Source organism: Gracilinanus agilis, chromosome 6 (assembly GCF_016433145.1).
Source record: "Gracilinanus agilis isolate LMUSP501 chromosome 6, AgileGrace, whole genome shotgun sequence".
NCBI classification, from domain to species: domain Eukaryota; kingdom Metazoa; phylum Chordata; class Mammalia; order Didelphimorphia; family Didelphidae; genus Gracilinanus; species Gracilinanus agilis.
The window spans coordinates 174681702-174704703 of record NC_058135.1 but is presented as its reverse complement, the minus strand read 5'-3'; the positions used below and the strand labels follow the sequence as shown (position 1 = coordinate 174704703).

At 37.1% G+C, this 23002-nt stretch overlaps 1 protein-coding gene across 1 annotated transcript in view; it reads right to left on the bottom strand.

Moving 5' to 3' along the window:
• The window catches only part of APBB2 (amyloid beta precursor protein binding family B member 2), a 429171-nt gene that overhangs the window by 142330 nt on the left and 263839 nt on the right, over positions 1 to 23002 (bottom strand). Inside the window, exon 6 of the mRNA XM_044681113.1 lies at positions 4607 to 4815. Coding sequence (XP_044537048.1) covers positions 4607 to 4815 — 209 coding nt within the window. The remainder of the gene's footprint in view (positions 1 to 4606; positions 4816 to 23002) is intronic.

The window sequence follows — 23002 nt, the reverse complement described above, 5'->3', positions numbered from 1 at the left end:
TGCAATACAAAAATCTCTCAGGTTTTCAAAAAAAATTTGGGTTATGAAATTATTTCCTTAGAGTACAGTACAAAGCAAGAAGCAATGGTTTATCAGAACTGTTACAACAGCTGCTTAAATGCAAACAGCTCCTTCCTTCCCAAATTGCAGAAACACCGAATGTTTTTGCCTCCCACAAAACTGAACAAATACCCAGATGTTTTCCTCAAGTCTTAACAGAAATAGTAGGAAATAATAAAATTTGGGGACACTGATGAATTCGTGCCCTTTAAAATCCCCAGAACTGGATCAGATAGGTGGCTCAGTAGATTAAAAGGGAGAGGTCCTAGGTTCAAATCTGGCTTCAGACAGCTCTGTGGCCCTGGGCAAGTCACCTAACCTCCATTGCCTATGATGAAAGGTAAGGGTTTAAAAAAATTCCCAGGACCAGATTTGTAGGAAAAATAATCTACCATCTTGAGTACTCAATAAAATGAAATGGGAATTTTTTTCTTTATAGTACTGAGAATTACTATGATTACAAATTTTCATGGTCATAAGGGGAAAAGACATGATTTTTAAAAAGGCGTTGAAAGTTAAAACCACTAAAATCATCATTCCTTAATCTGAAATAAGCATAAATTCAGGATTATATGGGAAACAAATCTAATATCAAGTTTGTATCATTTCATTTGACAAGCATTTACTTTTGTTATTTAATTTTGCTTAAATATTTGAAACTTTAAAACTCTTTAAAGCACTCAAAGAATTCAGCTGACTATATTTATTATCTGAAATTAACCTTTCTTAAAAAAAGGGAAAGAATAGAGGAAAGGGCATTTCAAAAAGAGGAAATACCTAAAATGTTTGAATATCACTGTTAAGCATCTTCTGAGCTTTGTTGACCACGGCCCCAAAAATGTCAAAATCAAAACTACTCTTTAAATAAAGTAATATGAAGATGTCAAAGATAGCATCGGTTTTCAAACATGAAAATTATTCCAATCGCTTAAGCTGAATGTTGGAAAAAGATATGAAAAGACTAATTGGATTTAGAAAGTAATGTGTTTTTGCAAAGAGTTAAAAATGAATTGTAATAATGGTAATTTCAAAGACTAATATGAAAAGCAAGAGGGAGCAAGATAGAATGGAGAAAGAAAATTTGAACAGATAAAAAAAAATGGGAGGTCAAGGTACATGTTCAAAGTCACGCAGATAGTGTCAGAGGCAGACTTTTCACAAATTCTAGTCAGAGCTCTTAGATGTAAGAGTGTTTTGGAGTGGAAGAAGTCTTCTTGGAACATGTGAATCATTAGAAATAATTTCAAAGCCCTTTCTCTAAAAGAGGGATGGGAAGAGAAAAATCATTTATTAAGCTTCTTTTATATGGTAGGCACTGTGCTAAATGCTTTACAAATATTATCTTATTTGAGTCTCATAACAACGCTGGGGAGGTAGTACTATTATGAATTCATTTTAGAGATGAGGAAACTGAGGTAAAGAGAAGTTAAGTGACTTGCCCAGGGCCACTCATCTATGTGAGGCTGAATTTGAATTCAAGTCTTTTTTTTCTAGGTCCAGTGCTCTATCATTATACCATCTAGCTGCCTAATAATATAGTTTATGACTTTTAAAATAGTACTTTGAACATAAAGGCCCCACACCTTTATATATGCACATATACAGTAGAACCTTTCTATACGGCTAATCACTAAAGAATTAGGGCTAAGGTAAAATGTGTCTACATACTGGATTCCCATCTGCTGCCATAGACAGTGTTATAATGGAACTCTTGAGTAATCTTTTATTGAGATCAAATTTTTTTTTCTTTTAAGTCTTGGAAGGGATTTCCATGAACAAAATATTCTCTCTATTGACATAATTCAAGAATATGACACAAAAAAGATTGTTGTACTGATCTGGTAAACAAATTTGATAAATGTAGAGAATGACTCTAAATGTCTCCCTTCTTCTGTTTCGAGGGCTAAGGCTTGAGACGACCCTATAGTCTCGATGGCATAAAATAATATTCTTTGGATGCCAGGCTCAGCCATTATAAATATTTACCCTACATACAAATCTATGGGACATTTCACTCATGCTAATACGCAGACTCCTGGACACCCTTTTGACTTCCTCACCTTGTGTTGGGTGAACAAGGAACAGAAGAGTAGATCATACAAACATAATTCCGAGAAAAATTAAGAAGCGGACCAGTGAACAGTATAACAATTTCAATTCATTTCATTTATGCTCAACAAGAGAGGCAGCCAGTAAGGAAGAGAAGAATAAACTCTGAATTGGGAGGCAGAAGCCCTGCATTCTAGGCTTGCTACTACTTATGAACTATAAAAGTCTGAATATGCAGTTTTCCTGATCTGTTTCCTCATCTGAAAAGTGAGGTAGGTTGAATTAGCTGTTTTCTTAGGACCTACCAGCTCTAAGATTCTAAAAATTCCAAGTAAGTTGCCACTCTCCACTGGGCCATTCAACCTCTAAAAAGGATGAAACAATAGTCCTTAGGATGTCTCATTCATATTTGAGTTTCATGTGCTTTATCAAAAGGTATCATCCAAGTCTCATGGAGGAAATAAAAAAAAAACTTTTCTAGTGCTTAGATAAGAGCACTTCCTAGGAGTACTTTGGAAATTCACTGAGGCACAATTTCAGGTTGCTGGAATACCATTATAATAATATAATTATTCAGAAACCCAATACCAAGTAGTGCTTATGGTATTGAGGAAAATGGAGACAGCTGCCCTCCTAAGTAACATAAAGCGGATGGCCTTTCTCTTCAAAATCTTCTACTTCATAAATCAAAGAATCATTTTCTATTCAACAATTAAATGTCAGGGCTAAAAAAAGGCAAGGTTAAAAATATTTTGTGTAGTTTTCTTTCTTCTTGGGTTCTAAAATTCAGGGTCCAAGAGAGTTAGGGAATCATTTCCCTATAAATGGCTTAGGGAAGAAATTGTATGCCAGGTTTCAGTGGCAAACATTTTGTATCCAGTTTATAAATTTCCCAAAATGCTTTTTGACTGTGCAGTAGAAAAATCATCAACACTTCCAAAATAAACTTCTGAATGTGAAATATGGAGCTATCATATTGGCAAGGAATCCTTCTGTCCTGTTTTTCACTGAGCTTCAAAAACTCATGGAAATGTTGAATGGAAGATGTGTTACCAATGTGCGCTTTGTTTTTAGAATTTAGCTTCCCTCTTGACTTTCCCTATGTAGCTATGTGCTGGATATAGGGTCAGGAAGACATGAATTCAAAGCAAACCTCAGACATTTATCAGCTTTGTGATTCTGAACAAGTCACTAGACCTCAACCACATGAGTTTCCTCATCTTTAAAACAAGAATAATAGTGTCTAGTTCACAAGGTTAAGAGGATCAAATAAGAATATATTCAAAGCATTTTATGAACCTTAAAGTACTATATAAATGCTCGCCATCATTATTTCCCTCAAGAGATTGAATTTCCAAACTATACTATGATACAACTTAGAGATGAAACAAATTAAAAAGAGAATGTTCACTATCCAATTGTTATCACAATATAAACCTTGTTGCCAAGGGAAAATCAGGAGATATCCTTTTTGGGAGACCTTCTGAAGGATGGCAATCTTGTATGGTTGTAAAAAAGATTTAAGACTGTCAGTCAAATAACTAAAAAATGTGGTAGTAGTGATTACAATTACTAAATACCTACTCTGTGCCAGGTGCTGTCCAAGGTTCTGAGAAATCATGAAACATTTGAATGTTTTTGAATGAAACATTCCTACCCTCAAGGTCTTCTTGATTCCAAAACTATTTTTCTATTCACTATCATGTACTGCCTCTCATAGCAGGGCTTTTTTTTCAGTAATTTTTCATGTATGTATCATTCTTCAATTTAAAAAAAATTCTTCACGCCATTTCACTAAAGATCAAACTGAAGTTGAACACTAAAAGGTTATGTAACTAAACATAACTGCCAAAATATTTTCACTTCTATCATGTTGAAAACCTTAGGATTTTTAATATTTTGTCAAAAATTAGGTCTTAAGGAATCTTAAGTATTATCTCATTGACTGAGTCCACCTACTACCTCTAGCAACCAAAGGTTAATAAGGGTCACAATACTTATAAAATATCTAGCCAAGAAACTTTAGTTGGCATGTAAAGTCTGACTACAACCTGTATCTACAGAATAGAATAACATTCTTCACTTTATTCATTGTATCTATTACCCTAGTTCAGTGATGGGCAAACTATTCCCTGTGGGCCAGATCCAGGCCATAGTTTGCCCATCACTGCCTTAAGCAATTCCCTAATCACTATATCTGGATGTGGGAGCGCAGTGATTAGGGAATTGCTTAAGGCAGTGATGGACAAACTATGGCCTGGGTGGGGGCATAGTTTACTCATCACTGCCCTAGTTCATAAAGACTAAGAGTCATTAAGAACAAAAACTGTGGGAAATGGACATTAATTCTACTCACAAAATGAAACACTATTCACACTTTAAATCCAATAAATACTGTAACTAAAGCTTACCTCATTGACCTGTTTGAATAGGAGTGAGTGGTTAAAAGAAGTGTGACATGTTATTGTCAACCAAACAAACTATTAAAAAAATTTACCTCATTCTCTGGGGTGGGAGATGGAGTTACAGAACTAAAGGACCCTTTTCTAGAACCCTGAAGATCTGCTGGGATGGACACAGGACGTTCCCACTGGGTGGTTCCCGTTGGTATATGCCAGTAATAGATCCCAGCAATGTCACAAATTTTTTTCCATCCAGGTGGCAAATCTGGATCCGTCTGAAATGAATGATCACTCCATATGTCTGCTAGGAAGTAGAAGAAAAAAGTAGGTTTTATTAGAAAGTAAAAACACTTTATGTCCTTCTAGTTTTAGTAATGGCGGTGATAATTCTATATACCAGGTGTACATTTGGTTAACTATAGACCAGATATCCCAAACAGGAAGAACTTAAAAGTCATCCCCAGAAGATAAGTTGAGTCAGAGAAAATATCTGAAGACAGAAGGCAAACATGGAGAAAGAAGATGGGAACAGCCATAAAATGACACTTAAGATCTAGAAACATCTGTCTTATGCCCTCTTCATTTTATATACAATTGGAACCATGAAAAAGTCAAGGTTTTCCAAGTACAGGTAACATATCAATCCATATGAACCTCGTTAGTTAGAATTTTAACTAAAGAACACTGCAAAGCACAAGTCTTAACACACATTCACTTACTCACTTCGACTTGGCATTGAGTATAAAGACATAAAGCCAAAAGGGAGGTTTTCATCATTTAGAGTTTAAAATCAGAATCTTGTTGTTGGATGTGATTAAGCTATAATACAACTATGACAGTTCTGTGGGAAGCCGTTGAAATGTAAACAATTTATAAGCCTTTACTTATTTTCAATGCAAATGATACATTGAACACATTAAACCTTTAGGTTGATTAAATCTCTTGAGTGTTGACAACCATTCTAAGATATTCAGCTGGTGATGCATTTTTTTCATTCTACTATATATTAGTTTGCAAATGTTCAGATTAAAAGCCAGGGCTTTATGGGGGCAAATCATAGTCACCTATGGAGAAACAGGCAGAGGACCACAATGAGGAACACTTACATTTTGGTAAAGGATGCTGGATTTGGATTCAGATGAGCTGGGTTTGAATTCTAGCATTGCACGTCACTACCTGGCTTACCTTAGGCATAACATTCCACTTTTGTGACCTTGTTTCCTCCTCAGAAAAATAACGACCACCATCACCACCAAAGAGATCGGTTAGTCACCTAGTGTTTAAGCATCTACTATGGGTCGGGCACTCTGCTAAGCACTGAGAATATAGAGGAAGAAAGTCCTGGCTTTGTAAAGATGACCCCTTCGGATGACTCTAGCTCTCAATCTATAATCCTACAATCCTAAATGTACCATTTCGTACCAGAAAACTACTTTTCACAGCACATGTATTTTGTGATGTAGCCAATTATATAAACTTCAGAAAAGCCTCAAAGTCCCTAGTCAAGAATTTTTAGCCCAAGGTCCAAGAATTTAAAAACAACTTGTATACTTCAATATAATTGCTTTCTTTTGAAATGTTTCATATTTTACTTTATGCATTTAAAAAGCCAATTCTGGCAAGGAGTCAGTTGATGTCACCAAGCTGCCAATGGATTCTATGACTCAATAAAGGTTAAGGAGCCCTGTTCTAGTGGGCAGTAACACAGCCGGGGCATACATCCTATTCAAATACAAGAGGTGATTTTTCAAATTTTGCCTCCAGCACACGAATGTATTATCCTGGTTCTATTTCCACATCTCTATTTGGTTTTCCAAAAGCTCTTTTATTGGTATTTGTCTTGCCTTTCCCATTCATCTTTTAAACTCCTGCTAGAGAGCAATTTCTTTTTGGCCCTTCTGTCCTGAAGCCTGACCCTATGGCCGGGAGCCCCTCCATCTGGTTTGAGGCAGTTGTCTCATTTGAAAGTTGTTCTTCCTCATTTTAAAATGGTGCTGCCCATACGTTACTGCCCATGGGCTGATTTGAATCTCTTCAGTAACATAAGTGAATTGAAGTTTTTGCAAAAAAGCAAAATGTTGAAATTCAGAATCGCTTTATGTAAAAGACTCCAGCTCACCCCACACTGATAACGAGTCAGATATACTTGTCAAATTTTTTTTTTTAAACTGTGTTCATAGGGGTAGCGAGGTGGCTCAGAGGATAGAAAGTCTGGGATAGACAGTTCAAGTCTGGCCTCAGACACTTTCTAGAGGGGCGACCTCATGCGAACCCCTGAACACCAACTGCCTGGCCCGTCCTGCCCTTTTGCCTTGGAACTAATACTTTGTAATTGTGTCACTGAAATTTTGAGGTCTCTGATCTAAACTTCCTGTGGAAGTTTAGGGGTCTTTCAAACTACATTTCCCATGATTCCTGGATTACGTAAATGATGTAGGCAGTTATGTGATGACGTGGATCAGAGCTTAAAAATGAGTGGCTGGGCTTGCTCACTCTCTCTTTCCAGCTGAAACAGCATGGTGGTGGCAGTAATGATGGGTCTTTTAAATGGACTCTTAACATGGCACGTGGCTTCATTTTTCTAATGGCTACCAATAAATCTTTTAATACCCAAATATTTAAAAATTTTTCCTTTTATATCCATTTTATTTCTTACATAGTGATGTCAAGATGTAAGGTGAAGGGTTTTTTCTTTGATATTGTGTTCTTGGTCTTTTAGAGGCATTCTAAGTTAAATGTCAAACAATGCAGAGGGCACTACTCTCTTTCCAATCACTTCTATTCCTAATCTTCTAGCCACCTTTGATTCTTTATTCTTTCTTAAGCTGCAAATGCAATATTGCCAATGGATTCTACTTCACAAATAGCTCTCATATTTACCACCTTCTCTGTACTCTGCTCAGTGGCAATGGTAGACAGAGCACTAGGTCTGCGGGTCCGAATGTTAGAATTCAAATCCTGCCTCAGCCACCTACCAGCTGTGTGCCCTTGGGGCAAGCCATTTATCCCATGTGCCTCAGTTTCTTCATCTTTAAAAATGGGGATAATGGCACCGACCTCTTAGGGTTGTTGTGAAGATAAAATGAGATAATATTTGTAAAGTGCTTGGCACAACGCCTGACACAAAGCAGGCTCTCAGTAAATGCTTGTTCCCATCCCTTCCCCTCTAGCCTAGTACAAGCCTTTATCATGTCTCGCTTCGTCTTCTGCAGTGGCTTCTGAATGGGCGTCCCTTTTTCTGTCCAATTTCCCCAGCCTTTAAAGGGATATTCTTAAAGCATAGCTCTGAACCTGTCGCCACTTTGGTAGGTAAGGTGTGTAGTTAGAATGCTTTACTCCAGGACTACATTCCCCAAAATTCCTTTAGTATTACCCAACATCCCTTTCCTTTCATCCAGGTAGCATCCTTGTGTGTGTAACCTCATAAATATTAGCTGAATTGATAAGTGAGGAGAAAAAGATACTTAAATGGGAAAGGTCAAAGTGGAATTGGGGAACTTTCTCTGAAGGCAGGTGGAAGAATTTCAATAGCCAGTGAAACTGAGAAGACTGAACAGTTAACTGTGGGAATCACTTTCCTTTAAGTACAAGGTGCAAGACCATGCAGCAAAAGCCTGCAGCCAACTTGAAAATGTGATAGAAATTAAAATGTGTTCATGTTCCTTTATCTACATGTGCAAATGTCATCACATTATATGGGCAGGCAACACTGGAACTATTACAGCAGCAAAACAAGAAAGAAAAAAAAAAGAACCAAACAAAGATGTTGATTAAACTTCCCCAAGACTATGGGCACAGATGTGTATTCATGCAATCACTTGACATCAGCGTTCAGTTTTCTAGTTTAAACTTGGCAACAGCCAAACTGCCATGTGTCTCGAATTATCATGGAAGTTTTTTTCCTCAGGAAATTAAGCAAGATTAAATAATTTTAAGTCACCCAAAATTTGCAGAAACAACTTGAAACAAACATGTGGTTATGTTCATTAGTTTTTTTTGTTTATTAGATCAGTTGGGGTTTTCTTGGTGTTCCAAATGGGGGAGGGAAGGGAAAATGGAGACTTTCCAGGAAAAGCGTCAGAGAATCTTATCGCCCTGAAATTTGAACCCTATTCCTTTTTAGGTTTAATACAGCTACCCAACCTGGGCACAAAACAGAATGCAATCATCTGCAAAAACCTCTGAAGTTTCTCAAGTCTCCAATATTGTTCCATTTATTCCTGTTGTATAAAACAGCTGGAGAATTAGCATGTGTGCATAACAGCTGGATGTTCCGGCCCAGAGTAAGAAATCATTAGGAACTTAGGGAAAAGGCCAAAGTGGATTCACTAACCTGGACTAAAGTTTGTAGTGTATTATTTTAAGAACAGGTCTACCCTAAAATAGTTAACTCTTTCCTCATCTGAAAATTAAAAATAATATCCATAGTATCTACTTCATAGAGCTTTTTTGCAGTCCCAAATATGAAAATGTATGTAATGTGCTTCAAAAGCCTTACATAAGACAATATCCCAGGCAGTTCCAAAGGACCCCTGATGAAAAATGCTATCCACCTTCAGGGAGAGAACTGATGAACTGTTGAGTACAGAGTGAAGCACGCTTTGTTTTTCTTCCGTTTTCTTTTGATTTCACATGTATAAGAGATAAACTGTTTATCTTCTCAATGGGTAGAGGATGGATAGGAGAGAAGAGAAAATTTGGAACTCAAAAAAAATTTTAAATGGATGTTTTCTGAAAAATGTAGTTGGAAAATAATGAAATAAATAAAAGACTTTTTTAAAGCCCTATATAAATGAGATAATATTTATAGTTAGCATAGTCCCCGGCATGCAGTAGGCACTTCTTTATAAAGACATTCCTCCCCTGCAAATATCAATTATTATTATTATTATTATTATTAGATCCTTTATATTCACGTTTCAGTTTTATTATCTACAAACCAAAGAAGGGTTTTTCATTCTACAAGCTAAACCAGAATGTCTTTAAACATTCACTAAATGTTGCTTCAACAGGTGCTAGGTGGCACAGTTGAAAAAAATGCTTCAGGAAAACTCATATTCATGAGTTAAAATCCATTCTCAGACCCTTAACTAGTTGTATGACCCTGGGCAAGTCACTTAACCCTGTTTGTCTTGGTTCCTCATCTGTAACATAAGCAGGAGAAGGAAATGGCAAGATCCTCCAGTTTCTCTGCCAAGAAAACCTTGAATGGGCTCACAAAGAGTCAGACAAAACAGAACAACACCAATTAGGATTTTTAAAATAATAGTATATTGCGTCAAATCAACAATATTTTATTAAGTGCCTTTAATGAGCCAAGAACTATGATAAATGGTAGTGACACAAACATAAAAAAATATATATAGTCCCTGCCCCCAAGAGAGGGCATTCTAAGGGCAACAACAAACGATAATAGGTAAATAAATTTGTACAATCAAGAGATGGAAGATACTCTCATAGGAAAGATACTAGCATTAATTAACAAGGTCTGGAAAAGGTTTTTCCTTGCTTAGGAGAGTCAAAAGCTAAGCAATTTAGCCTTTGGGGATTTATGAGAGCAGGAAAAATCAGCTCACAGAAATCAAGATAATATTTAGCCACACATCAAAGCTACTATTTACTGGCCTGCCTCTGATCAAGTCCTTTTATGGAGCTCTGCTCTACTGAGTCCTGATTCCTTACTCTCTCTTCTTTCCAAATTTTAGGGATGGAGCAGTTGCCGCTTCCTGGATACTGGCACTACAACTACTAAGTAAAGATGGCAATACCATCTCAGAATCCCACAAAAAGGGTGAGTGAGTGAAGTGGAGAGGGATTAAGAGTACAAATTAACTGTACATATTGTCATTTTTAAAAAGTATTGATTTTGTTCTTTTCTCCCTTCTCCCTCTTTCTCTTAAAAACAACAACTTTGTTATAAATAATGGTTCTCTGAGAGATAAGAGGGAGAGATATAGGAGAAAATTTGGCATGTAAAAACAAAAAGTTTTGTTTGAAAGAAATAGGGTTCTTCGCACCTTAGATAAGAGGAGGGTCATCTCTTCCTCTAATAAAAAAGAAAGACAAGAAGGAAAAAGATGGAGACTTTGAAGAGGGGAGGAGGATACAGATGTTTTCCTTCTTTAAAAAAAATCTGTTTTTTAACTCAATCTGTGATTTTATTAATATAAGATATAGGATATTCATTGATGCATTCTCTCGAGGCATTTTCCTTCTCTCACCTAAATTGTTAAATTATTAGAAGTAGGCGAATATTCTGAATGAATTTTCTTAGTGGAAAGTTCCAGATGTGAAGGGAGGGAGTAGAAAGGAAGAGGAAGGGAGGGGTAGGAAGAAAAGGAAATAAGCAGCCTTGGTTTGAGCCATCCTGTCCTTGGGCAAACAGAAGAGTAACTGCATTTCCCAGCTGTTCTTTATCTCTAGGTCTAGGGCTTTATGGATGTGCTGTTCAAAAAGAATTTCCCTCCCAGACTTCAAGGTTAAGCCTCCAAGGATTTCCTTTTAATGTTCCCAGGTGTGAAGAGGAAAGAGTAGGGCATCTGCTTAAGGCACCCACCCCTCAGGCTCGAAAGGAAAGAAGCCATGCCCCACATCAGGCTGAATCTTTTTCTCACTACATACCTAATTTGCTTCAATATGTCCGGCAGGTCTCTAGGTATAAGCATTGATAATTCATAAGCTCCTTGGTCAAGTTAAAAGCTTTGGCAAGTTAAGTAATGGACAAAGAAAGAAGCGTAAGGATTTCTAAGTAAAAGACTAAAAGGCCACAGTGCCCTAAATCAAATTAAATGGTAGCTGGATAGGATGGTTTGAATAGCAGATTGAAAAACAAGCCCTTTCAGAGTAGAAAAGCACCACAAAGCCAAATGCATAATGAAATTTAAATCTCCAGATAAGAGGAATAACCAGAGACCAATATGAATTAGAATTCATCCTCCTATTCTGTATCTCAGCATATTATAGATGGCCAAACAGGATGACACTGAAAAATAGGTTAGAAACCTACATTAAATAGACAAAAAAGAATGTATTACTAAATAAACTACCAGCACATTAAAATACAGGAACAATCCTCTTTAGTTTTAGTGTCAGTATTTAAAAGGACTATATGCCAGCTTCTAGAAGCACACATATACCCCTAGCATTTATTATACTAAATATAAAAATCAATGTAGAATAATGTAGGACATGCTTTCCCGCTCTGAAATGACCTCACCTCCTATTGCGCTGAGAAGATAGAAACCATCTGGTGTAAACTTTTTCATTTTCCCTCATTTCCTCTTCAAAATGTCTGTCTGGAGACTCCTTACCACTTCAAAATATCACTGCATCTTCATCTACCCTCTTTTCCATTTGTCACTTACTGGAGGAAGAAGAGTCCCACCTCCTCTATTCAAGGCTAATCTGCTTTCTTGGCCCTATTCCCACCCACCCTTTTTGGGATCTTGCTACATCAGTTACTTCAAAGGATTCAAAAAGGTGGGTAAAGGGAGGGGGGAAAATGAATTATGTTTGGTATACTCTGTTTAAGAAGGCACGGAAATCCATATTTTCTATTAAAATAATTTTTCTTATATCAGTTAAAAATAAGTTTCCATGCTTCACTCATTCAAAAGTCAAGAAAAAAATATTTACTGATCATGAACTACATAGGGATTATAATACCCGTCTGTTTTTGAATCTCCAGGGCTTAGCACAGGCTTGGTATACATTCAATGCTTAATAAATGTTTATTCAATCATTTTATTACCTATTCACCAGGGATTTTGTTGTTGTTGTTGTTGAAGAGAGTGCTTTATAAACCTTAAAACACTACATTATAAGTGTACATAGTTCCTTCTTTTTTTTTAAACCCTTACCTTCTGTCTTAGAATCAATATTCGGTTAGTGGTTCTAAAGCAGAAGAACAGCAAGGGATACACAATTGGGGTTACTTGGTTGTTAGGGTCCCAGAGCTAAGGATATGTCCGAGGCCAAATTTGAACCCAGGTCCTCCCAACTCCAGGCGTGGGTTTTCTATCCACTGAGCTACCCAGATACCCTTATTATTCTTTATTTTAATTTTTTTTATTAAGAACATTTATCTATGGTTACATGATTCATGTTCTTTCCCTTCCCTCCTCCCAAACCCCTCCCATAGCTAAGCACAATTCCACTGGGTTTTACACGTGTCTGCCCTTATTAATCTTGTTATTAGGAAGGCAGCCTGACACAGTAGAAAAGACAACCTCTTCAGAAGATGAGCAGGAATCTGACACATGCCAGCTTTGCAACCCTTGCTAAGTTAAAACCTCTTTGATTCCAGTTTTCCTCATCTATAAAATGAGAATAATAAGATGCTCCCATCGGGGTATTGTGAGCAAAGTCCTTCAAAATTGTAATGCTCAGAATTGATGGAGACAGTATGGGGAATGGATCTGTGATTTCACTGGTATAGGAAACTATTAGGTGAATAAACTCCCAATCATGCCAATCACCCTCTTCTCAACAACAAATACTCTTACACAGTTGCTTAGAGAACTTAAGAGGTTAAATGACTTGCCCAGGGTAACAAAGACAGAATGGACCAGAGGTACTCCATAAGTGTGAAAGCACATTAAAACCCTCATTTTAAGGCAAAGTAAAACCAGCCAGCATTTATTAAGTGCCTTCTATGTTTTGGGCACTCTGCTCATCCCTAGAGATGAAAAGACAAGCCATGACAGTCCCTGTTCTCAAAGGGTTCACCATGTAATGGGGAGAGACAAGACGCAAACCATTAAGTTCAGACAAGATAACAGACATAATAAGTGGGAGGCCATTTGAGAGGGGAGGCTTTAGGATAAAGGAGATCCCCAAAAAGGCTTCTTGTGGAAGGTGGAATTTTACCTGCAAACTGAAGGCAGCCAGAAGGCAGATTAAGAAGAGAGCACTCCAGGTATGGGGAATAAACATGGCACAGGAGATAGAGTCTGGTGTGAAAGGAACAGCAGAGGCCAAGGCCAATGGATTAGAGGGGGGAGGAGTGGAGTAAGCTGTAAGCAGAATGGAGAGTGAGCCATGGCCAAGTTTAAAGGCTTTAAAAACCAAACAGAGGATTTTACACTTGATCCAGAAGATAATGAGGAGTGAGGGAAGTCAACTGAATGGGGGATAATGTGGACAGGCTGATGGTTTAGAAAGCTTAGTCTAATGGCCTCATCGAGGGCAGACCAAAGCCGGGAGACTTCAGGTAGGGAAATGAGCCAGAAAGCTGTTACAGTGGTCCATTCATGGGGTCATGAGGACCTTCATGATGGTGGTGACAGTGTCAGAAGATAGAAGAGAACATGCATGAAAAATGCTTTGAAGGCAGAATGGATAGGACTTGGCAACAGATTTTTATATGGGTGGGAAGCATGATGAGAAAAAAGGAAGATGGCGCCCACATTGCTGGGCTGAGTGACTGAGAGGGATGTTGGTGCTCTCAAATGAAAGAGGAAGGTTAGCAAGGTGGGGAGTGTGAGTGGGGGGGAATGATGAGAGTTTAAGACCTATGAGATAGCGGCTTAGAGATGTAAGACTGAAGGAGAGAGAGGCGAAGGCTGGATGAAGAGATTGGGGAATCATCAATATAGAGATATTGGAATCCGTGGGAACTGCTGATGAGATCACCAAGCAAAGAGTCCAGAGAGAGAAGAAAAGAGGACTGAAGACTGAAGCTTGGGGGACACCTATGTTGTAGTCATGACCGATTCAGACTGAACAAAGAAGGCCAAGAAGGAATAGTTACACTGGCAGGAGAAGCTGGAGAGAGCAAGGAGAAAGGTGATTAAAAATGTCAAAGGCTGCAGAGAGCTGAGCAAGAAGGATAAGAATTGAGAAAAGGCTATTAGATTTGACAATTAAGAAGTCATTGGTTCAAGACAATCACAAAGAACTCATGATGGAAATTTTTTTCTGCTTTTTTTGGTAACAAGAACAATAGGTATAATTAATACTATAATATAATTAATTAATTGATGTCAAATTGCTTGCCTTTTCAGTAGGTGGGGGAAGGGACTGGAGGGAGGGAGAAAATTCAGGAATTCAAAATTTAAAAAATGAATGTCAACAATAAAGAAACATTTTTTAAAGAAGAGATCACTGACAATTGGAATGAGCAGCTTTAGCTGAATGATGAAGTTGGAAGTCAGACTACTTGGGGATGAATGGATGCAGTAAAAGTTGGAAGGTATTTCTTGAGAATGAGTGAGACATAAATATTAACTCCTCTTCTGCCCTGGAACCAAAACTTAGTATTGATTCTAAGACAAAAGGTAAGGGTTAAAAAAAAAAAAAGAGTAAGCCAACAGGGGTGGGGGGGAACCCCGTGTAGAGGCATATTTCTTGGCTAGAAGAACTATCTCTTCACATGAGAAAGGGGTCAAGAGAATGGTGGGGGACATCTGAAGATGAGAAGAAAGGGAGAAGAAGCAAATGGTTTCAATTTTCTCAGTGAAATGTGAAGCAACTGAAAATAATAAGAAATAAATATGATCTCTTGTCTAAAGCCTTTTCCAGACTTTTCCCTTTAGGAAGATGTGTTAAATGTCAAGATTAAAAGCTAAAGCCCCTGGAAAATGGATTGAGGTTAGTAAGCAAATTTAGGAGACATACTCTAGTAATCTCTAGGGATCACCAGAGGCCTTAGAGGTAATGGAGAAAACACTGGCACAATTTTATAGGTTAACTCCAAAGTTTTGAAATTCATGCATATACTCTCAGAAGCATTCCCTTGTTTTGGTGGCTCTTTTCAGAAGGAGCAGGAAACAGTGGTTAGGAAGTCAAAGTGTATAAATAGCACTGCTGGGAGCATAACAAAGTCCCCCTTGTGCTACAGCATTCTTGAGCCAAAAGCAATACTTGGCCTTAAAACAGAAACACATCTATGAAGACCCACAGAACAGAAAGAACATTTGTCCTGCCCTTTCTAATCAGCCCACAGGCAGGGGTGTGCTACTGGGATGGCCCTGGGGTAGCCATTCAAGGGGCTAGCTGCTGAAATATGCAACAGGGTGAGGGAGGGGCCCTGGGTACCATTATAGCCAATGAACTCCATTGCATTCACCCAAAGGGTCAGCAAAAAATCCAATTAACATTGAAAAGCAGCTGTCATTTTCCACCCAGCTGTGGAGGCCACAGGGGACCAAGGGATGCATGGTGTGAAGTTCTGGATGCAGCAATGGCTGTGGCACAAACTCAGATTTCCCCATAGGCTTTCAAATGTGTATGCATTCATTGACTAAATAAAAAGTATACTGAACACTGACTATGTATAAGACTCTGTCTGTGGTAGGTGCTGTGGGGAATACCAGGATTTGTAAGATAGGGTCTCTGCCCTCCACAGCAGTGTACCCCAATTAACAAGTGCTTTCTGACAAACCATGGGGTCCGGGGAAAAGCAGACTTCCAGACCACACACTGCTATGGCTCTCTGGAGGGTAAAAAAAGAAATGCCCTCTTCTTTGGTAAAATGGAAGAACCATAAACAGGGCTAAGCACCTTATATTACACAGCAAATACCGGATGCCCAACTTATTAAAATTAAAAAATTAAAATTTATTAAAATAAATTTCAAAAATTCCTTTTTCTGATCTGCTGGGTTCTCCTCCTTTTCTCTGACCTCTTCCTCTTATTGTATCCTTGCTTCTATATCTTCTTTGCTTATAATTTCTGTTTAAAAATCCTTACCTTCCATCTTAGAATCAATACTCTATATTGTTTCCAAGGCAGAAGAGCAGTAAAGGTTAGGCAATGGGGGTTAAGTGACTTGTCCAGAGTCACAGAGTTAGGAAGCATAAGGTCACACAGCTAGGAAGTGTAATTTTTCAAAGTGTTATTGATTCTTCCTGTTTTCACAGCAGTCTTATTACTAGAAATACAGTCTTGTTTGCTCCTCCAATTCTGCCCCGCTCCCCAACAATGTCTTCTCTTGTAACAAAGAACAGTTTCCTTATATATGATTTATTTTTTAGGATTTAGATCTGGATGAGTTCATTTAGGTCAATGCTCTGATTTTATAGATGAAGATTCCCAAAGAGGAAAAGTATTTCCCAAGACCACAGAGGTAGGTAAGGTGGCAAAGGCAATAGCTACAAATTCTTTCCACTACCTCATATTGTTTCTTCCATCCTCCAGCCAAGACACTTTACTAAGGTATCCTCAAAAGTGTCACTTTTCATATCAATTTCATAGGTTGGCTTAGCTTTAGTTCATGAAATCCAGAAAATTATTGTAAATCTGTGGGAAGTTCAACTGAGGTGGAGGCAGGTAACTCAAATTTTATAAAAGCTTTTCCCCCTTGATCTTATAGCTAATAAACCAACAAGGAAATCCAGCCCAAGAGTGACCAGGACTGCCTCAGGTGATCATCACTGTGTGTTTAGGGGGGAATCAGAGAGTACTTTGTAAGATGCTGGGCAGCATATTTAAAAAACGCTTTTAAAAACTTGATATTTATTGGTGAAAACTTATTGATATTTCAGTTATCTAGACAATAAAAAGAAAAACGTTTTACTCAATGAGGGCTTTCTTGGTGTTAGGCTGTGTGAACAGTTGTGACAAAATTCTAGTGGCATTTTCAATGTTGATGCTTCTTCAAACGTTTTCATCCTCTTTAAAAAGGAATATTTCTATTAAATGCTGTTAAAATGAATTTACTTACAGTTAAACTTTCTATTAAAAATCTTCAAAGTTTCTATCAGACAAAATGTTAGACATATTTAGATCATAAACTACTCAACAATTATGCCTATTTTATACTTTTAAATACATTAGTCCCAAATCAATTTCCTTTCTCTCTCCCTCCTTTTTTTTCCTTCTTCTTTCTCCTCCCCTTCCCCAAAACACACAAACAAATGTTACACTAAAATCACTGAAGGACATTCTTTTTTTTGTCTCCTTTTCCCCATTTCAGTATCTTTTCATTTGGCTCATTATAATGAGACTTCCAGCAAATGTATGTGACGAAAACATTGATGAAATTTCATTAACAAAAAAAGAGTTTTCCTTAAAAGGGTTTCATTTATCTGGTGGTTTGAGATGCCAAAATAAGTTAATCAAAAGAGTAATTTCCAGGATGTAGCAAAACTGGTTGGAAGGAATGGTCACACATATTTACATAAACAAAGTATTATGTAAAAAGAGTTCACATTCATATAGTATTTTATGGTTACAAAGTGTTTTATATATATTATCTCATTTGAACAAACTCATTTGTGGAAATAGCTTCATTCAAATGGTTTCTGGGTACTTTATGTGAAAACAGTTAACAATTAAATGGAAAAGGACTGAAGTACAAGCTGAAGTAGCTACTAAATGTGCTGCATTATTCAACACATTTCTCTACAATAGTCTGGAGACTATTTCTGCATTACCCAATGTTCACTAAATGATATGCAAATATAAAACGATCCACTATTGGAAAGGGGGAGAAGAAAGTTACATATGGTTGTTCATAGTACCATTCACCAAAATTAGAATGAAATAAAAGATCCTGAGGGGGAAAAAGGTATCTGCAACAATATAAAATTTGGAAACCAAAAACCACAAGGTAGTTAGAAAATATAGAACAAGAATTAATTTCATTCATTCCCTAGGGTCAGTCATGCACCATGATTGCAGCTTCAACCTGCCCATTCCCCCCAGACACATACATACATGCACACACACATGTCCTAGAAAGTAGTAAATTTTGTTAATAATAATGAAGAGGATGATAGACATCATATGGTGCTTTAAAGTTTGCAAAGCGTTTTATATAAATTATAGCACGGGGCCCCAATTTGTAAATGAGTGATTTGCCCAAGGTCACACAGCAAGTAAAAGTCAAAAGTAGGATTCTAATCCAAGTCCAATATTCTACCCTCTGCTATAAGATATAGTATAATATGAATTTTTGCATGAGTTAGTAAAGTAGTTATTTTGTATAGGTTAGTAAAGATCATGAAATACAAGTGATATTTATTTTAAAGATTGGGGTAAGAATGGGGATATGCTTTCAACAGAAGATTTAAAAAACTGTTTATTACATATATTTAAAATGCTTAATTTCTATAAAGACAACAAAGCATAATATATGAAAAGCCAACCTCTTGTTCAGTCCATAATGGCTGTGTGATCCTGGGCAAGTCACATACCCCTCACTATTCTAGGCAACTTTCTACTACTGTAAATTACAAAGCAAGTGCACATCTGCATTGATAGAGGACCTTTCCTCACATGGAGTTCCCTATCCCAAAGAAATCACAGGTCCTGCCTACCCAAAAAAGTCTTCAATATGACTTCAAAGTTAAATCATTAAGGAAAGGATATAATTCAATTTAAGGAGGGCACAGCCATGCTGAAAAGTTTCTTAATAGAAGCAATGTCTGAGAAAAATATGGCAAATTTCAAAATATCTACATTTTAAAATGTAGGAAGTGTTTTCTTTTAGGAAATTTATAATTATAATCAGCTAGACTGTAGAGGATGAGGAATCTATCCTTAGTCACCTTCCTAGCCTCCATAAGCGATACCTTGTGAGGCATGGGAGATGCTGACACAGACCTGCCCAGCATGGCATGCCCACATTCAAGAAGGCACTGTGCTCCGGGAGCAAAGCAGAACTGCAGAAGCATGAAGGAAATGAGAAATGTGCAAATCTAGAGACATCTCCTTCTCAACGATTCCAGAGGACTTTTTGTGCCTGACCCGTGGCAGAGCTTTGTATTGGTCTGATCAGCCACAATCAGATGCAGTGTCCTGACCCCAACATAATGATGTCATCGGTCCTTTTCAAGTAAGAAGGATGAACAACAGCCTTCACAACATTTTGCACAGTGCATGAAATACTCAATAAATATTTGTGGAATCAATCAATCAACACATTTCGGAGAATTCTTACTTTTCTTTGATTGAAATCTGAACAATAAAGATCCATACTATATTTCAGACCCAGAGATGAATTAGTGATCTCTCATGAGTAGGGTCTGTGCTTTGAATCAGTGTTCCAGTGACTTTTCCAAGTGAAATATACCAAAGACCACCTTGATCACATTAATGCTTTTTGAATAGGATTCTGAGAAGGAAGATAAATTGAGCATTAGGGAAACAGTTTTGAAAACTTTCTAATATGAAGAAAGTGAAACATTGTGAACTCATCATTGGTTCTCAATTCTTATCTCCAGAATCTAACTTTGCTTTATTCTATTCTTAACTACCATAAATTTCTTCTTTACATTAATGTTCCGATTGTTTTTGACTAAAATAATTATGTGTAAAGTTATAGAGAAACCCAGTTCTCCCACAGAAAGTACAATGGACATCTTAAAAAAATAGACCCAGAAAGAACAAGGTTAAAGAAATACAAAAAACTTTCAGAAAGCAAGTTCCTTCCTAGTTCTGAACTGTATGGAGAAGATCAGGAAAGGGTAGAGAAAAAGCCAAGAAAGCCAATACCTGAGAAGGTAAACAAAGCAAACTTGAGAGGATTAGTGTGATGGAAACCAGCTAAAATTCTGTTATCTCTTCTAGAAGCCAACAGAGGCAGAAGGAAGGAGATCTAGTGCAAATCCCCACAAGTGGATCTGAAGTCTTCTAGCCCTCTGAACAGGTGTACCACGAAGCAGCCTCAGCTCCATCTCCAATGATTTGAGGTCTAGAGCCAGATCTCAACACTGGCTTGTCAGAGAGAAGCAAGGACTAGTGGGAGAATGATGTGAGAATAAAGTAATGGAAGAGGCCAAACATTCATCATTCCATTCATATCAGCAACCCAAAGACTGCCAAGATGTACATAATAGCACAGAAAGGCAACAGAACTCTGGTCACTTGCAATGGACAACACACCCTAAGAACCGAACTGCCAAAAGTCAAAGGGTATTTTGCTAATAACTGTTCACATTTTGGTTTTCTTAGGGAATGCACTGTGCTAAAGGAGTTCACATTTTAATGAGGGAGATAACATGAAAACAACTACATACAAACAAAATTCACTGGATAAAGAGAGAACAGTCTCAGAGGATGGGCACTCTCATTAAAAGATGGTCAGAAAAGGCTTCCAGGAGAAGTGATTTTATCTGGGAACTTAAGGAAGGCAGGGAAGCAAGGGGGCAAAGATGAGAAGGAAGAGAGTTCCAGGCATGAAGTACAGCCAGTGATAATGCCTGGTGTCAGGAGATGGAACATTGTGTGCAAAAACACCAAAGGAGCGGAGTCTCTGTAACATAAAGGAGGGCGGGGGGAAGGTGTAAAAAGACTGGAAAGGTAGGAACGGGTCAGGTTATAAGGGGCTTTAAAAATCAAATATTATTTTATATATTTTTCTGGATTGGAATCCATTATACTGTTTAGAATATTAATATGCTGATATATTTGTATCTTGGGTATCATATTTAGGGGTATGAGACAAAGGACAAGAAATAAAATAAAAGGTAATTTTGATTTCACTTCCAATTTGGACTCCTGTTTCACAGGGCTGATCTGAGGAGAGATATGTTCCTAAAGAACACAAGGTAATAGGAAAAGCTGATCCCCAACAACTCTGATGGAAGTCTTCATTTTGATATTATTTTAATTGTTATTTAATTTTTTTATCCATGGTTACATGATTCTTGTTGTCTCCCTCCATTCTTCCCTCCCCACTCCCAGAATTGACATGCAATTGATATTACTTTAAAATCAAGAATTATCAGTGTTTGGGCACATGTGTGTATCTATCTTAACTCTAAAAAAATAAAATAAAAATAAAAAAGTCTAATCAAATTATTTATACCTTCTATAAGGTTCCACATAGAAAGAAGCCCATCTTTTTCTTCTTCATTTCTAATTACCTGGCCAAGTCTAAGACTGCTGCTTTTCTGAGGATGTCCATACTTGGGGGAGTTCCACCTCAAAAGAAGAAGCAACCATTGAACTCCAAGCCAGATACTCAAGGTTGAAATGGAACTATTTTTAACACAAAGGATCATGAGGGGGTTATTAAGAGGCAGAAACAAGGAAAACCTTCAGATTACAAAGTAATACTCATCAAAAACAGGGGTCTAAATTCTGCTGCTTCTGGACCCTTCATGGAATATAGAAGCTTGTTGGTTTGGTTAACCAAGTCCAACTACTTTGTTTATCTTAACTCAGTTCTCTCCTTTGGCATCCAATCTAGGCAGAACATTTTCTCTGTCATTATCTTACATACTATGAAAATGGCAACAGCAAGAGTTAGTCATCTTTAGGGCTAATAGAATCAATTAACTCCAATAATGACTAGCTTTTTTTTAAACTATCAAAAATTTCCAAGATATAAGTGCAGGGATTAAGAATGGAATATTTCCTTAGGATGGAGTGTCTCTGAACAAATAATTTTGTACTTTTCAAGCGTGGTTCATAATAAAGTCTATATAAAGCAATGTGTTAAAGGTTTTATAACATTCTCCTCCAGCTGTCGATCTCTATTGCTAACTGGATATATTATAGCAATAAATTCTGTTCAATACCATGTGCTGTAATTTACATGCTGGATTTGGCAAGAAGATTAGCAAATTCAGAAATTAAATTTTCATTCAATTTCGTGTATCTCAGTACCCGATCCTCAGCCGACAATTCTATCAAAGTCCAAGTTAAGATGGAAATGAACTAGAGTATAACTGCGCCATACTATAAAAAGCAAAATGTGTCCAGCCAACAGATCCTTAGTAAGCCTACTATTCTTACTCCCTGATTTTTTATTACTTCACAAAGATACAGGAGGAGGGGAATAAGCAAAATATAACCGTAGCACAAACCTTTCTTTTATTTTTATCTAATTAAATAAGAGCAAATACAATTGGCATGAGTGGCCAGACTTCATAGTGGACTACATGGAACCAATTTACCTTTCAATTATTTTTTCAGGGCCATGACTATAATTTTCCCTTAGAGCTTTGGGCACAAGATCTAAGATCACAAAATGGGCACTATTTTACAAGTTATTCCAACTCTCCCCAAGGTCATAATTTTGGATAAGATAATTTGACTGGTAATCTATTAAGCTAGTTAAATATGATCAGATTAAAGGTTGGTGGAACTATGAAAAATAAACATGTTAATAAAGAGTAGAGTATTATTAAAATTGGGAATTAGAACAATTTCTTTGGAAAGAAACATTATAATTTTCAGCTGGTTAAAAATTGTTTAACCTAATGATTTCACTTTTGTGGCACCATCTGAAGGTCTATTTTTCCTGTTAGCAAAATATTTGCTGTATCAAAATATTCATAGCACCTTTATTCATGATAACAAAAAACTGGAATATCTCATGTGCCTAACAATTAGGAATTGGATGAATGAACTGTGCAATATCAACATAATAGAATATTATTCTACCATAAGAAATGACAACTCTGAAGACTTCTAAGAAATCTAGAAAGGCATATAAAGTGATGCCAAGGGAAGAAAGCTGAATAAGAAAAATTTTATATATGACAACTATAACTGTAATAAAAATAGCACTAGTATTAATGAAATCTGGAAAAAAGAGA